General features: G+C 36.2%; 2 protein-coding genes across 4 annotated transcripts; both read left to right on the top strand.

Annotated features, from left to right (window-relative positions):
• Positions 1–3141: 3141 nt before the first annotated feature.
• Positions 3142–8303, top strand: LOC137725380 (hyperosmolality-gated Ca2+ permeable channel 1.2). The gene is made up of 12 exons (XM_068464041.2): positions 3142–3672; positions 4238–4577; positions 4813–4968; positions 5209–5344; positions 5588–5689; positions 5799–5921; positions 6017–6097; positions 6188–6528; positions 6615–6860; positions 7000–7324; positions 7430–7663; positions 7751–8303. The coding sequence occupies exons 2-12, from the start codon at positions 4264–4266 to the stop codon at positions 8009–8011; spliced, it is 2319 nt and encodes a 772-aa protein (XP_068320142.2). The 5' UTR covers positions 3142–3672; positions 4238–4263; the 3' UTR covers positions 8012–8303.
• Positions 8304–9739: 1436 nt separating this feature from the next.
• LOC137725563 (lysine-specific demethylase JMJ26) lies at positions 9740–14855 on the top strand. 3 transcript variants are annotated; one of them, XM_068464289.2, is made up of 13 exons: positions 9740–10055; positions 10782–11227; positions 11318–11436; positions 11524–11623; positions 11726–11858; positions 11931–11994; positions 12079–12772; positions 13109–13438; positions 13568–13957; positions 14030–14102; positions 14180–14265; positions 14354–14473; positions 14545–14855. In XM_068464289.2, exons 2-13 carry the CDS (start codon positions 10787–10789, stop codon positions 14659–14661), a joined length of 2667 nt encoding a protein of 888 aa, XP_068320390.2. In that variant the 5' UTR covers positions 9740–10055; positions 10782–10786; the 3' UTR covers positions 14662–14855. The 3 variants fall into 3 exon arrangements, 2 of the variants coding, with proteins under 2 accessions (XP_068320390.2, XP_088549691.1); XM_088693565.1 differs by having other exon boundaries at positions 9843–10055; positions 10447–11227; XR_015962188.1 differs by lacking the exon at positions 14030–14102 and having other exon boundaries at positions 9915–10055; positions 14545–14636.
• The last annotated feature ends 296 nt before the right edge of the window (positions 14856–15151 follow it).

Consider the following 15151-nt stretch of genomic DNA (forward strand, 5'->3'; position numbering starts at 1 on the left):
TGTCACATTATAATATGATTTACATACAAAGAAACAACTCATTCCACATAACGTGGCAAAACTGTTTAATGCGGCAACGGATCTGCACAGAATCAAAATTGAAAGCTGGATAATATTGTACGCATGCTTTCTTGGACCGGCCAAAAGAAAACCTTACTTTCTTGTCAAAAAAGTCTCACAATGATTTACAATGCTCCATTTGTAATTTTGCCTTGTAGAAAATGTCAAATGGATGACTAAATTAAGCAAAGCAAATGCAAGAATCGTATTCTATTAATATATATATATATATATATATATATATATATATATAATATTGAACCCAATGCTGTTGCCAACCATTCAGTAAAATATTTGGAATCAAATCAATTGATTATATATGGTGTTAAATTTAGTGTTAATTGACATGTTAATCTTTGGATGTCCGCCTTGAAAATTACATGGTCATCAATCTATTTAGCTCAATTTTTTAAAATAAGGTTGTGTCGCCTAACATATGACCACATGTTTTTCACGTGCTCATTTTAGACGTAAACTAACAAAATTAACTAAAAATACCACATGCTTCTTACAACTATAAGTTTTATACAAAACAATAAAATTTAACTAGAAAAAATGTTCCTCGTTTATTCAATTGAGAATTTGAATGATTTTAATGGATTTATAAATTCATGAATTTTGATGGAGTGTTATTGATTTGTAGAGATTTCATATAAAATTTTGATTCGATTCTCTCAAAATTTTAGGGAAAGAGGTGAGATTTTATGAATTCTTAAAGTATACTATGAGACCTCTCTAGTCCCTCAAATTCCTAAACTTTTTAAAAATTTTAAAATAAATTTCTAATTAAGTGCCCTTAAATATTACAAATTTCTTTAAAATTATAATTGAATATATTCGAAATTTTAAAGATTTTAACAAACCATTTTAAAAATTTTAATTGAATACATGTTAAATTTCAAAAACCTGCTTGAAATTCTAATTAAATATTCCTAAAATTATTAAAAAAAATAAAACCTCTCAAAATCTGAATTGAATACCCCGCCGTAAAAGATGATTTTCAAGCTCTCGAGTTCAAATCTCTTGAGCATTATTGTTGATTACGTGTATTCCACTAAGAAACTTTAAAAATTTCCTACCCTACATGCATCATAAAAAAATGTATATTCTCTCCCCCAAATAAGAAAGAAAATCACAAGCTCCATTATCCTAAAGATATTACTTTATGACATTTTAGACTAAGATCCAAAACCAAAACGTCATAATTATTGATATTTTAATATACCAACAAATAAAATCGTGCGTTACCACAAATATCATATCCTTTTAAGTCTCTGGTGTGATTGTGACATTTTTTTCTTTTTTCTGATTGTCACATTTTTGGGGCCCTTGCAAAAAATAATTCCAAGTGTCCATTTCCTCTAAATCTGTCACATACCAAGAACCACAACCATGTGAGAGTATAGTTCCCGTTTCTGTCTGTCTTTATCTAATCGGCGAGTAGCAAACGCTCAATTCACACGCTCACGACACATCATACTCCCTCCTAAAGTGTACCTTCACAAAAAGGGAAAGGGATCCTCTCGGATCCATTCATTCTAATTCATCAAATTAAAAGATTTGTGCTATTGAAAATTGATTAAACGGTTAAAGTTATTATAACTTTTAAAACGAATCTTGATTTGTAGCCGTTTAATCAAATTTCAACGACACTAATATTGTGATTTGATGGATTAGGATGAAGGAATATGAAGAGAATCTCTTTCCCCCAAAAACAAATTGCGATCAACTACTTCTCCTTTTGTGTCTCTCATTCATTGCTAAGCACTTCTCTTTTTGTTTCTTTTTGCTCATAAATTGAGCAACGCTAAAGAAACTCTCCCAAAAATGAGATTCTCAATAGACTATTTGTCACGTTATATTTTTGACACAATTCACATGTTAATATTATAAAATATTATATTAAAAACATGAGGTGAGTGAGAATTTGTGGAAAATCTCACTTTGAGATGAGAGATTTTTCAGTGTAACCGGTACACGGGATGGTACACTATGTGTCACTATACAAATGGTGGGATACGTGTGTTAAAAAGTTAATAACTTAAAAAATAAAATTTCTTACCACTCCTATTAAAACACGTGGTGTACCACTTGTATTCCGATCACAACTAAAAATTTCTCATTTAAGAGAGTTTCTTTAGCATTTCTTAATATATATTTTATTATTTTCACCAAAAATAAAAATATGTATTACAGAGTTTACATGAATTCTCTTGCACTCTCTATGTTTAGTCGTACTTCTCTTTCTAATATTAAAAAGAAACTTAGTTGAGGTCTAAATCGAATCTTATCCTCTATAAGTTTGAATTTACACATCATCCGATTAAAAAAGAGCAACAAATCTAAAAGTACAAAACTGAAACGTACAAAATTCACTCATACAACAAAGTCTGAATCACAACAATCAAACATGACCTTAAGCAATGCTTGTAAAATCCTGAAAAACCAAAACCTTAAATTAATTAACATGTAACCCTAGCTAAATTGGTAATACCAAAAGTCGCGTGGCCGTCAAACCTAATACATTTAGCTTGAGAAAGAAAAAATATAACATAGGACGCATACATAATACCATGTCACTAATAAGAAAAATTTTGAGATAATGATTATGGTAAATTTTACACCGAATAAGATAAATTAGCATTAATTTTTTTTTTTTTAACAAATGATATTATCTACATTAAGAAGATGGTGAATTTAGCTTTAATGAGCTAGCAATAATGTGATTCAAATTCATCTTTGACGAAAATCAAATATAAAACCTCTTACCTACAAGTAAAAAAGAAGTCTTATACCGATGTAAAATTAGTATGAAAATCTCATTCCTTTGCGAAAGGGACAGATACCCGCAAATGGGCAACCCTACCTTACCCTAATCTTTCTTACCCATACCAATCACTAATCTCCAACCACTCAATTTTGGTGGGAGCTGAACAGCCCCAACCACTTCCCAATGCAATCGGCCCGTGCTCTCCACCCCCACCAAACCGCGCGTGAACCCGCCATCGCCATCGTACAGTCCAGACACTCACATAATAGTAGCCGTTGGACATCCCCACTGTCCGCACACGCCTTGCCGACATCGAAGGGTAAGTACACGACGTTGTTTATCAAGACGAATTTTGACTAAATCCAGAAAACCATACGGTATAAATTAAAACTGGCCCCAACCAAAACCCGCAAAAACCACCACCCTCCTCCTCTCTCTCTCTCTCTCTCTCTCTCTCTCTCTCTCCCTCCTCCCTCCTCCCTCCTCCCACCCTCCCCCAACTCTCTCTCTCTCTCTCTCTCTCTCTCTCTCTCTCTCTCTCTTGCTGGAATTTGCATTTCCACGAAAACGACATCCCACTGTTTTATTGCAATTTCTACTGTGCCCGGAGTGCGATTGCTGGAGTTTGATTCGCCACTTATTTGTTAATTCTCTCAGTGGCTGTGATTCAAAGTTGCAGACTTTGCACAGTGGAAGCACATTCACATTAGCGTGAGTTATGGATTTCCTTGGAAGGAGAGAGAAAAAGAAGGAAGGAAAGAAAGAATTATGCTTTCTTTGATTGGAATTTGAATCAGTTCGATCACTTTCCCATTCAACTTCCCCGATCCAAGAAAAGCCTGGTTTGTTTTCTTTCCTTTTAGGGTGTTTTATCAGCCAAATTGTGAAGTTAAGTCTCAGTATTAGCCTTAAACCTGCTTAATTTTTATTAATTTTTTATAATTTGGGTTTTTATGCCTGTGTCTGTTAGTAATTGTATAGAATTTTCTGCAGCTATGAGAGATTGTAATTTTCTAAAAACAAGTATGGTGTAATTTCATAGTTCACTTCACATTGAATAATTATTTAATTAATTTGTTTCTAACTTGTTTGCAGTTGTTTTAAAACTTTAGAATTGATCACTTTTTCTGGAAAATATGGTAAACTGTTTTCCAATTGAGGGACTGCTGGTGTTTGATTCAGAGACTATATAACCCAAACAAAAGACGGAAGTTTTTGTTCATATAATATTGTAGCCTTTTATTGGTAAAAATGTTTTTGGTAGCATATGCATAGTTTTCAGAGTAGAATAAATTGTTACCATTTTGGCTGGATTGGATTGCTTTGCAATTTCATAGTCCAGTGGTTACAAGGTTGTGAGAAATTGTGTTCATGGTTTCCATTTCCCTGTGGTCATACGCGTTACAGGTTATTGCGTTGTTGGTTGTGGATAAATGGCTACGCTTGGAGATTTAGGGGTTGGAGCAGGCATCAATATTCTCAGCGCGCTCGTTTTCTTTTTAGTGTTTGCCTTTCTTAGGCTTCAACCCTTCAACGATAGGGTCTACTTTCCAAAATGGTATTTGAAGGGACTAAGGGAGAGTCCCACTCATTCTGGCGCGTTTGTGCGCAAGTTTGTCAATCTGGACTTCAGGTCGTACTTGAGGTTTCTCGATTGGATGCCCGCTGCGCTGAGGATGCCAGAACCAGAGCTTATTGATCATGCAGGATTGGATTCTGCAGTTTACTTGCGGATATACTTGATAGGGTATGCTTGTTTTTCTTGATCTTTTTTTTTTTTTCCTTTCATCATGTACTTACTTCGTAGGCTTTGCAGTGATCGTATACTAATTTTACGTTTCACTTGTCTTTCTTATACGATTCCTCGCTTTCCCTTCACATAAACTTGTTCTGCTTTAACTAAGCACTCATGCCCAAATTTCCCCTTGTAAATATAATTTGTTAGCTGATGTTTGTTGCCCTATTCCCTTTTTTTCTTGTAGGCTTAAAATCTTTGTTCCTATAGTATTCCTTGCATGGGCCGTTTTGGTACCAGTCAACTATACGAATAGCACTTTGGAAATGGAAAAGTCAAATAATGTTACTTCAAGTGACATTGATAAGTTCTCGATATCAAACGTCCCAGATAAATCGCAAAGGTTGGAAATCCCCCTTATCCATCTTAAATTGTCATTTTTAGATGTGTATGATAATTAGAACTGTGCCATTTCTGTAAAACACATGGTCCTTTTGCATATTTGGACAACAGAATAAATTCTATCGTATTAGCATTTAATTGTTTTATTTTTATTTTTTTTCTGTAGTATACTCATCCTTTTTTTTTTTTTTTTTTAAATATTAAAATATAAGAGAAATAAAACTGTGACTGTATTTCACAGATTCTGGAGTCATATAGTGATGGCTTACATCTTTACCATTTGGACATGCTATGTGCTGCTGAAGGAGTATGAGAAAGTTGCCAATATGAGGCTGCATTTTCTTGCAACAGAAAAACGCCGACCAGATCAGTTTACGGTGAGATTGATTGTGTGCTCGGTATACTTCAGATTATTGTACTTGCAAACATTTTCGGACTTAGTAATGTGGTACCTTCATATTTCAAACATTGGAGGTTATGTGGCGGCTTTGATTTCCTTTCTTGGAATAATTGATTGATACAGTGAACTTGGAATATTTGTAGTGATACAAAAAGAGAGGATAAAACAACTCTGTAACTCCGTGCTCGTGTACCAAACTAATTTCTTTGGTTTTTCGCAGGTCCTTGTCCGGAATGTTCCACCAGATGCAGATGAATCTACAAGTGAGCTTGTGGAGCACTTTTTTCTGGTCAATCATCCAGATCACTATCTTACACATCAGGTTTGTTTCTTAAATAAGAGAACGTTCTCATGCAATATAAATTTAGCTTAGTGTTAATAATAGACTTCGAAGAGATATTTATTTGAAGAGGGAAATATGTTACATGCAGGTGGTATATGATGCCAACTCACTTGCGACATTGCTAAAGAAGAAGAAGAAGATGTCGAACTGGCTTGTCTACTTTCGAAATAAACTTTCTAGAAGTGAAACTGCAACAAGGCCCTTAACGAAGGTACTTAAAATGCGCTCGTGCTGAAGAACTAAAATGTTTCCAGTGTTCAGAGTTGCTTATTAATTTCTGATTTAACCCTTATATGTTACTATCAGACTGGTTGTCTTGGGCTTTGGGGAAAAAGGGTTGACGCAATTGAGTACTATGAAGCTGAGATTGACAAATTGACAAATCAAGTAAGTACAATTCCTTGAGTTCCTAGTTGAATCTCTATTTCCCCAGGATCTTGGTTCATTTGAATGCATTTTTCTTATTTTTTTTCTCAGATAGTTGAAGAAAAAGAGAGGGTCACTCATGATCCGAATTCTATCATGCCAGCCGCCTTTGTTTCCTTTAAAACTCGATGGGGTGCTGCTGTTTGTGCACAAACTCAGCAATCCAGAAACCCAACTATTTGGTTAACGGAGTGGGCTCCTGAGCCACGTGATGTGTATTGGCCAAACCTGGCAGTTCCATATGTAAAACTCACAGTTAAGAGGCTTATTATGGGCGTTGCGTTCTTCTTTCTCACCTTCTTTTTCATGATTCCCATTGCAATTGTACAATCTTTTGCAAGCCTCGAGGGACTCGAGAAAGCAGCTCCATTCCTAAAGCCCATTGTAGAAGTGTGAGTTGTTTCATCCTCGAACTTTTTAGCCCAGTATCTAGTTTTCGTTGTTCCTGATTACTAATATCATCCTGCATTATATGCAGGAAATTCATTAAGTCAGTCATTGCAGGTTTTCTACCTGGAATTGCACTGAAGTTATTTCTAATTTTTCTACCAACCATATTGATGATGATGGCAAAATTTGAGGGCTATACATCTCTGTCTTCTCTTGAACGGAGAGCAGCATCGAGATACTATCTCTTCTCGCTGGTGAATGTATTCCTTGGGAGCATTATTACTGGAACTGCGTTTGAACAGCTAGATTCTTTCATTCACCAATCAGCAACTGAGTACGTAATTCTTGCAGATAATTCTTTCTTTTTTATAATATGTTGTTCACCTTTTCTTATTTTGGCTATGTGATAAGGAAAGCTGTTTTAATATATTGCCTCAGATCATGAAAATTAAGTTTTTATTTTATTTTTGCAGCATTCCACAAACAATTGGTGTTGCTATCCCAATGAAAGCAACTTTCTTTATCACGTATATAATGGTTGATGGATGGGCCGGTATAGCTGCAGAGATTTTGATGTTGAAACCGCTGATAATATACCACTTGAAGAATTTCTTCCTGGTGAAGACTGACAAGGATAGGGAGGAGGCCATGGATCCAGGGAGTATTGGTTTCAACACTGGAGAGCCTCAAATTCAGTTATATTTCTTGCTCGGCCTTGTGTATGCTACGGTGACACCAACCTTACTTCCGTTCATAATCATTTTCTTTGGCCTGGCTTATGTTGTTTTCCGTCATCAGGTAAAAAGTCGGCATCAAATTATACTTCCGTTCTACTAATTATATCTTTTGTTGTAGGATATTTTTAACCTCTGTATTTTTTTTATTTTTATGCTTCATATGCAGATCATAAATGTCTATAACCAGGAGTACGAGAGCGCTGCAGCATTCTGGCCTGATGTCCATGGTCGTATTATCACTGCATTGATTATCTCACAACTCCTCTTGTTTGGGCTGTTGAGTACAAAAAAAGCTGCTTCGTCAACGCCGTTTCTCATTGCACTTCCAGTACTGACCTTATGGTTCCGTAGTTATTGCAAAGGTCGTTTCGAACCTGCATTCACGACATACCCATTACAGGTATGTAGGGATTCCACTTGTTGCCTCTTTCTAATCTACTCATCAAAATTATCATCATCGTTTAATTCTTTGTTTTTCGGGGTTTAGGAAGCAATGATGAAAGATACACTGGAACGTGCAAGAGAACCGAACTTGAATTTAAAAGGCTATCTTCAGAGTGCATATATTCATCCGGTTTTCCAGGAGTGTGACGAGGAGGAAGACCATGAATCGTTTGGAAAGGATGAATCTGAGAGCGTGATTGTACCTACAAAACGGCAATCCCGGAGGAACACCCCAGTGCCTAGCAGAATGACCGGTGGATCCTCGCCGTCTTTGCTTGATGTTGAAGAACTTGCACGGCCTTGAATTCCAAGTTGGAAATGTAGATTTCAGCTGTAAATTTGACTGGTAGAGTGTCTGTATAAGTGGAAGATAATGGCGTTGTAAATCAAATGAGCTGACAACGATGCACGAGGAGGGCGGACAGAGAGAGTTCTGAGTTTTTGTTGCTCGTTGTGCAAAGGAAGAAGACGAACCAGAAGACGGAAGGACAATGTAATTGTGTAGTTTGTGAAATATTGATTTTTGAAATGGTTTGTATATTGACATATCTTAGTTGAAATATCATATAGTGGAAGTAAGCATTTTCTTTATATAACTTGCGATTCACCCCGGCAAATAAAACCCACAACTAAAACACGAATAAAACGGAAATATTTTTGCTCACCACCCTCAACATTCGTTCAAAATTTTCACTCGTTCTTCAGGAAAGAAAAGGAATAGATGACTAAAAATCCCGCTTATAGGTCTCAACAATAGTTAGACCAACTCCAATGATGGGCTAAAAGCCAAATTACCCCCTAAACCCACTCCAACCCAAGAGGAAATTTTGGGCCAAATGCTAAATGCTAAACCAATGCCAAATTCCCCTCAAAATTTAGCCCAGAAATCGGAATGGACTCCACCCAATATTTATTGGAATTTAATTTTTTTTAGATTAAAATGTTCATAAAATTAATTTACGATAGTCTACATATATATATATATATATATTTTTTTTAAAAATTTAATTTAACAAAAAAAATAGGCTAAGTTCATTCTTTAATAATTCCCGGCTAAAATTTTAGGCTAAAACGGTTAGAGTAGAAAAGTTGTTTTTGGGCTAAAAGCTAAATTTTCCGGGCTAAAAACTTTGGCTTTTAGCCCAACCATTTGAGATGGTCTTAGAGTAGAAGTTCTCATTCATCATTTCTTTCGTTTCACTTTAAAATTACGGTTGATCCGTCGGATTGAAACCCTCATTAGATTCAGCAACTAAGGATGAGATTACCGTAAACTTTTATATGGTGATGTTCATCACCCTATTTATCACTGTTTGATGAGTTAAAATGGGTAGTGAGCATTACCACTATTTGAGATGGTGAGTAAAAATGTACCCGTATTTTTGGATTTTTAATTGGTAAAGCTAGGTTGTTGTATTTTTTATGAAAGATTTAACGATTAAAAATGTCAAAATATAAAGTACACTTAAAATATAAATGCAGTATAAAATGTCCATGTAAAAAAACTTTTAATTAGGGCAATTTCAAGGTACTTAAAAAATATCATTTCTTACGTAATCAATTCTTAAAGTACACTTAAAGTTTTTTTTTTTTTTTAACTATGCTTACGTAATCAATTCTTCTCTTTTTTATTTTTTTTTATATTAAATTGGAATATCATTTTCATAAAAAAATATTAATTCATACAAATGCAAAATCTCATGATTTCTACGTGCTATACCACTATAAAGTGGCCACGGATCACATTTACGATGGGAAGAAATGCTAAGGAGACTCTCTCAAAAGTGAAACTCTTTATCACCTCATGTTTTTTTACATAATATTTTATAATATTTAACACTGAAATTAACGTTAAATTATGAGGCGACAGAAAATTTCACTTAAAAAAAAAAACCTCCTTTAACATTTCTATAGCGGGTGATTTTGACTTCACAAATACAGAATTGGGCCAGATGATATGTACTAAATTAGGCCCAAACCACGCTCACAGAAAAGATGCATGACTTAAGTACGGTGGGTCAAACAACTTTCCAAATCCAAGGGGACAAATCCTGTTTCCTAGTCCTCCTCAAAGAAAACGCTCCCTATAAATACCCCTTCCTCAAAATTATCCACCTTCCGGACCCCCTCTCTCTCTCTCTCGTTTCTCAGTTTTCGTTTCTCTGATCTCCTCCCTCGCAATCTCCATTCCCTTCGCCCCCGAAATTCCCAGAAATCGTTTTCGGACCCAGAATTCAGAAAATTCGATAGCTTCAAGAAATCGATCAACATGCAAGTGCAACAACGCCTCTGAAAAACCAAATTCCCAGCTGATTGTTTGGCTTTCTGGATTTTTCAGTAATTTTTAGGTCAGTCCCATTTGAATTCTTTCGTTTCTACCTGCCCTTTTATTCGAATTCTCGTTCTTTGCTGAAATTTTGGTTCTTTGTTTTATGAATTTTGGCGCTTAAAGCAGGGAAAAAAAAGGGGAAAATTGGTTTTTTGGGTGGGACTGCATTGTATGATTTTATGGGGATGGGATTGGATTAAGGGTTTTTGGGTTTGGATTTATTAAGGGATTTTATGCATGAAGCCGGATTGTGGGTCGGTTGACTTAAGTCAACTAAGGTGTTTGTTTTGCATTGACTCAGAACAGTTTTAGAATTTGTCAAAACGGATTGGAATTTAATTCAAATACATTGTTGTATGCTTGGTATTAAATTTCAATCTGTTTGTTTTCATGGAAAATAAATTTTACAGTAATGATCACAGTCAACTGTGGCGTTTGTTCTGCACTGACTCAAAACAGAATGTAGAAATCTCAGAACGGATTGGAATTTGATTCAAATACAATGTTGTATGGATGGTTGGTTGCTATTCAATTCAATATGATTGTTTCGTCGAAGATCAAATCCCGCGAATGATGGCTGTTGTTTGATGTGTGCAATTGGCATTGTTTGTCCATATAAAAAATTCAATCTTTATGATGCACATTTTGGTTTTTTCATTGTAAGAGAACACGAATGGATTATTTGAACCTGTAAATGCTACTACGTTACTAGTTATCCTAAGATTCTGTCCTGTCCTATTGGAAGTGGGAATGGAAGTTTTGATAGTGGAACAAGGGCGGCTGGAGAGGTACAACAATAAAGGTACTAGAGTACATAAGAGAAGACGTTCCAATTTCCTTCATCATGAAAAGGGAGGCGGCAAATCAGAAGAGGATGAAAAGCACAAGGAATTGTCATCACTGACAGGAACAGAGTCTAAGAAGAGACGGCTTACTCCAGAGAATGGAAAAAGGATTTCGAAAAAGCGACGCTCCTCAAAAGTGGTAGAGAGTTCTGAAGATGAGTTTGATGGGGAAATTCTGTTTCTTGTTAAGGCACAAGCACGCAAAAGGGGAAGAGTTGATTGTGAAGTGATAGGAAGAAGTTCCTTAAAGGATGAAGCAGTAAAATATGAATCAAATAATGCAGCTTGCAATACCTCCTCTTCTTCACCACCGACTTCGCTGGGATCATTGCCAATATATATGAAGGTATTATTCATCTCCTCTACAGCTGTATTTTATTTTTTATCTAAGAAAATAAGGTTTGTCTGACTGAAAGATTTATGTTTCTTCTTAAAGCTGGATAATGAAGAAGTTTATTTGAAGTGTCATCAGTGTATGAAAGAGGAGAAGAAAACCATTTTGTCCTGCTCCAAGTGTAAAATGAACTCCTATTGCATCCGCTGTATCAGGCAATGGTATATAATTTATACAGATGCGGTTACTTTTTAAATTTGAAAATTTTAGTTTGCGTTTATCATGATTTGTTTATGTTGTTCATGCAGGTATCCTCACATGGAAGTAGAGGAAGTCAAGGAACTTTGCCCATTTTGCCGCCATAATTGCAACTGTAATGCATGCCTGCACTCAGCTGGTGTGATTAAGGTTTGTTTTCCTATTATTACTGAGTGTTTTTCTACAAATTGCTCCCTCTGTAGAAAACTATGCTAATATTCGGGTTTCTTCTTTATTTTCTTGGAACTGCAGATACCAGAGAGGGATGTCGATAAACGCAAAAAGGCTCAGCACCTGGAGCATTTAGTTTCCAACTTGCTTCCATTTCTGAAGAAAATTTCTCAAGAACAAGCTCAGGAGATAGAGATTGAAGCTAATCTTCGAGGTAAAATATTTTTGGCATTGGCTTCAGTTTGTTTTGAACTTTAAGACACTTCTAACAAAAACTGACCTTCAGGACTTTCACCTTCCAAAGTTGAAGTACCACAGGCTCTCTGTTTTAATGATGAGCGTGTCTATTGGTAAGCATCTCTACTTTAGTTGAAGGGAATATTATATGATTTATTTTGTCACTGTCTAAATATTACTTTGTATGCTTGGAACAGCAACCACTGTGCAACTTCAATCATTGATCTACACCGAAGCTGCTCAAAATGTTCGTATGAACTTTGTCTAAGTTGTTGCCGAGAAATTCGCCAAGGAAGCCTTTTAGACCGTGGAGAAGTGAAATTTCAGTATAGGAGTAGGGGTTATGATTATATGCATGGTGGAGAACCAGTACCTGATTGTTGTCCCTTAGAAAATTCAGAGGACCATATTGAGCCTTTGATTGAGTGGAAGGCAAATGGTGATGCTACTGTTAGTTGTGCTCCGAAAGAAATGGGTGGCTGTGGTGAGTGCGTATTGGATCTCAAGCGCATCCTTCTGGGCTGCTGGATCTCAAATTTAGAAGTAAAAGCAAAATATTTATTAGAGATTTTCCAAAAAGAGCGTTCTACTTTCAAGCATGATTGTGAAACAGGAAGGGATATGTTACGAAAAGCAGCTTCTAGAGAAGGTTCTTGTGACAACTTCTTGTTTTACCCTGATTCAAAGGACACTATGAAAGAAGAAGAGCTTTTGCACTTCAGAGAACATTGGGTGAATGGTGAACCAGTTATTGTTAAAAATGTGCTCGAACAGGCAAATGGTTTGAGCTGGGAGCCAATGGTAATGTGGCGTGCTTTAAGTGAAAATAGAGATGCAGCTAGTACACAATATTCAGAAGTAAAGACCATCGATTGCCTGGCTGGTTGTGAGGTGTGGTTCTTTTACCACCAGTTATTACTCTAGGCGCTCTTTTAACTTCTAGCAAATCATAATTTTTTTGGGTGCTAGATCTATAAATTTGTTTCAAATCCACTTGTTTGGTTTGTAATAATGTCATGTGTTGGTTCAATATTTTTTTCCTATATTTTTACAGTCATTCATTTGGCACATTAAGTCACAGCTTTACTATTACAGCACCAATTTTGTTTTAAGAGTCCTCTCTCTCTCCCCCTTCTCACACTCTTTTGTCTGAAGTTTTTCATTCCTCTTCAATTTGTTTTTTCTGCCCATATTGCGCATCTATTGCTTATTTGTGAACTTCTGCAGGTGGAAATCAACACTTGTGAGTTTTTTAAAGGATACACTGAAGGGAGAATGTACAAAAACTGGTGGCCAGAGATGCTTAAGCTTAAGGATTGGCCGCCCTCTGATAAGTTCGAGGATCTTTTACCGCGTCATTGTGATGAATTTATCAGTGCCTTGCCATTTCGAGAGTACACAGATCCTAGAGCTGGTATCCTTAACCTTGCTGTTAAGTTGCCACCAGGTGTCTTGAAACCAGACATGGGTCCAAAAACATATATTGCTTATGGTTTTCTGGAAGAGCTTGGAAGAGGAGACTCCGTAACTAAGCTCCATTGTGATATGTCTGATGCGGTATGACTTCAAAACTTGGAACCTGATCTATATTTCACATAGTTCATTGAACAAATATTATGCATTCGAAATTTTTATAGCAGTTGACCTGACAAACTAGGTGTATATTTTTCACATGAACTTCTGTAGGTGAATATTTTGACACATACCGCTGAAGTGAATTTAAGTAATGAGCAGCAGACTGCAATTTCTGGGTTGAAAAGGTTGCATAGGGTGCAAGATGAAAGAGAACTTATGGATTGGGAGAATTCTCACAAGGATCATGCTGGACAGTCTGGCGGAAAGACGGAGGACAGAGAAATCACAGAAAGCAATCGCCCATCTGAAACTAATGGAGAATTGAAAGTTCGAAAAGATGAACTAGATGAGCTGTCTTGTTCTTCCTCTAATGAAGAAACCGAGGAAACGGGTGGTGCTTTGTGGGACATCTTCCGCAGGGAGGACGTTCCTAAGTTAGAGGCTTATCTGATGAAGCATTCTAAAGAATTTAGGCACACCTATTGTTCACTAGTTGAAAAGGTACTTATCCTTTCTTCAGTTTTTCTTTAGCCGAAATGTGCTCCAAGGGTGCTGATGTGTTTTTTGGGTCAGGTCATTCATCCAATTCATGACCAATCTTTTTATTTAACGTTGGAGCACAAACAGAGGCTGAAGGAGGAATTTGGTATGTAAGAAGTCAAGGATCTGTTGATGGACCTTATACCTTTGGATTGTTAACTGACACGCTTGTTTCCCATTTAGGTGTCGAACCATGGACTTTTGTACAACGACTCGGAGAGGCAGTATTTATTCCAGCCGGATGCCCACACCAAGTCAGGAATCTCAAGGTCCCATTTCTTTTCTTTTCTTCACGATTCCTCTTTCCAAATAGTTTCACTTGTATAACTCTGAATTAAAATGTTTTCCAACCTGCAGTCCTGCATGAAAGTAGCAGTAGACTTCGTATCTCCTGAAAATGTCCATGAGTGCCTCCGTTTAACTGAGGAGTTCAGACAACTTCCGAAGAACCACAGAGCCAGAGAAGACAAACTGGAGGTAAACCACTTAGTTTACCCCTAAGCGATGCTTTATTTCTTCTCCTGACTTATCTTTCTCTGGTGTAACAGATAAAGAAAATGATACTTTACGCAGTCGATCAAGCTGTTAAAGATTTGGAATCCTTAGTATCGATTCAAGAGTTGGAAGCCTTGGTATCAACTCGAGATTTGAAGGCTTTGGAATGAACTGAAGTTTGAGCATTTTGGAGCTACCCCAACCAACCTTTCAACTGTGCAGTAGAATTTTGTTATAATAATACTGATATTGGCTTCTGTTAATTATCTGCTGAGCACCATTTTTGTAAGTAGAAACAATTTTTTTGGATCGGAGTTCTCTTTGCACTCCAAATAAATTGAAGCCAATGATGTTTTTGTTACAAGCGATATTACTACTCTACTTATTTAAAGCCCTTGATGAACCTGTGTCTTTCCTTCGATATAAAATTGCGGGAAAGACTCGGATCATGAGGTCGGACTTTGTGAGTAGTTGGGCGGGTAATGTGGTCCAACCGTCCGACTCCGACCCAATGCCTTCTCCAAAATCTCTCTTTAACGTAAGCAACATCTAAACTATATACATATATATATATATATATATGTATGTATGTACATATATATATATATATATATATATATATATATATATATATATATATATATATATATATATATATAT

Source organism: Pyrus communis, chromosome 5 (genome assembly GCF_041283825.1).
Source record: "Pyrus communis isolate YQ-2024b chromosome 5, ASM4128382v1, whole genome shotgun sequence".
In the NCBI taxonomy this organism is placed as follows: domain Eukaryota; kingdom Viridiplantae; phylum Streptophyta; class Magnoliopsida; order Rosales; family Rosaceae; genus Pyrus; species Pyrus communis.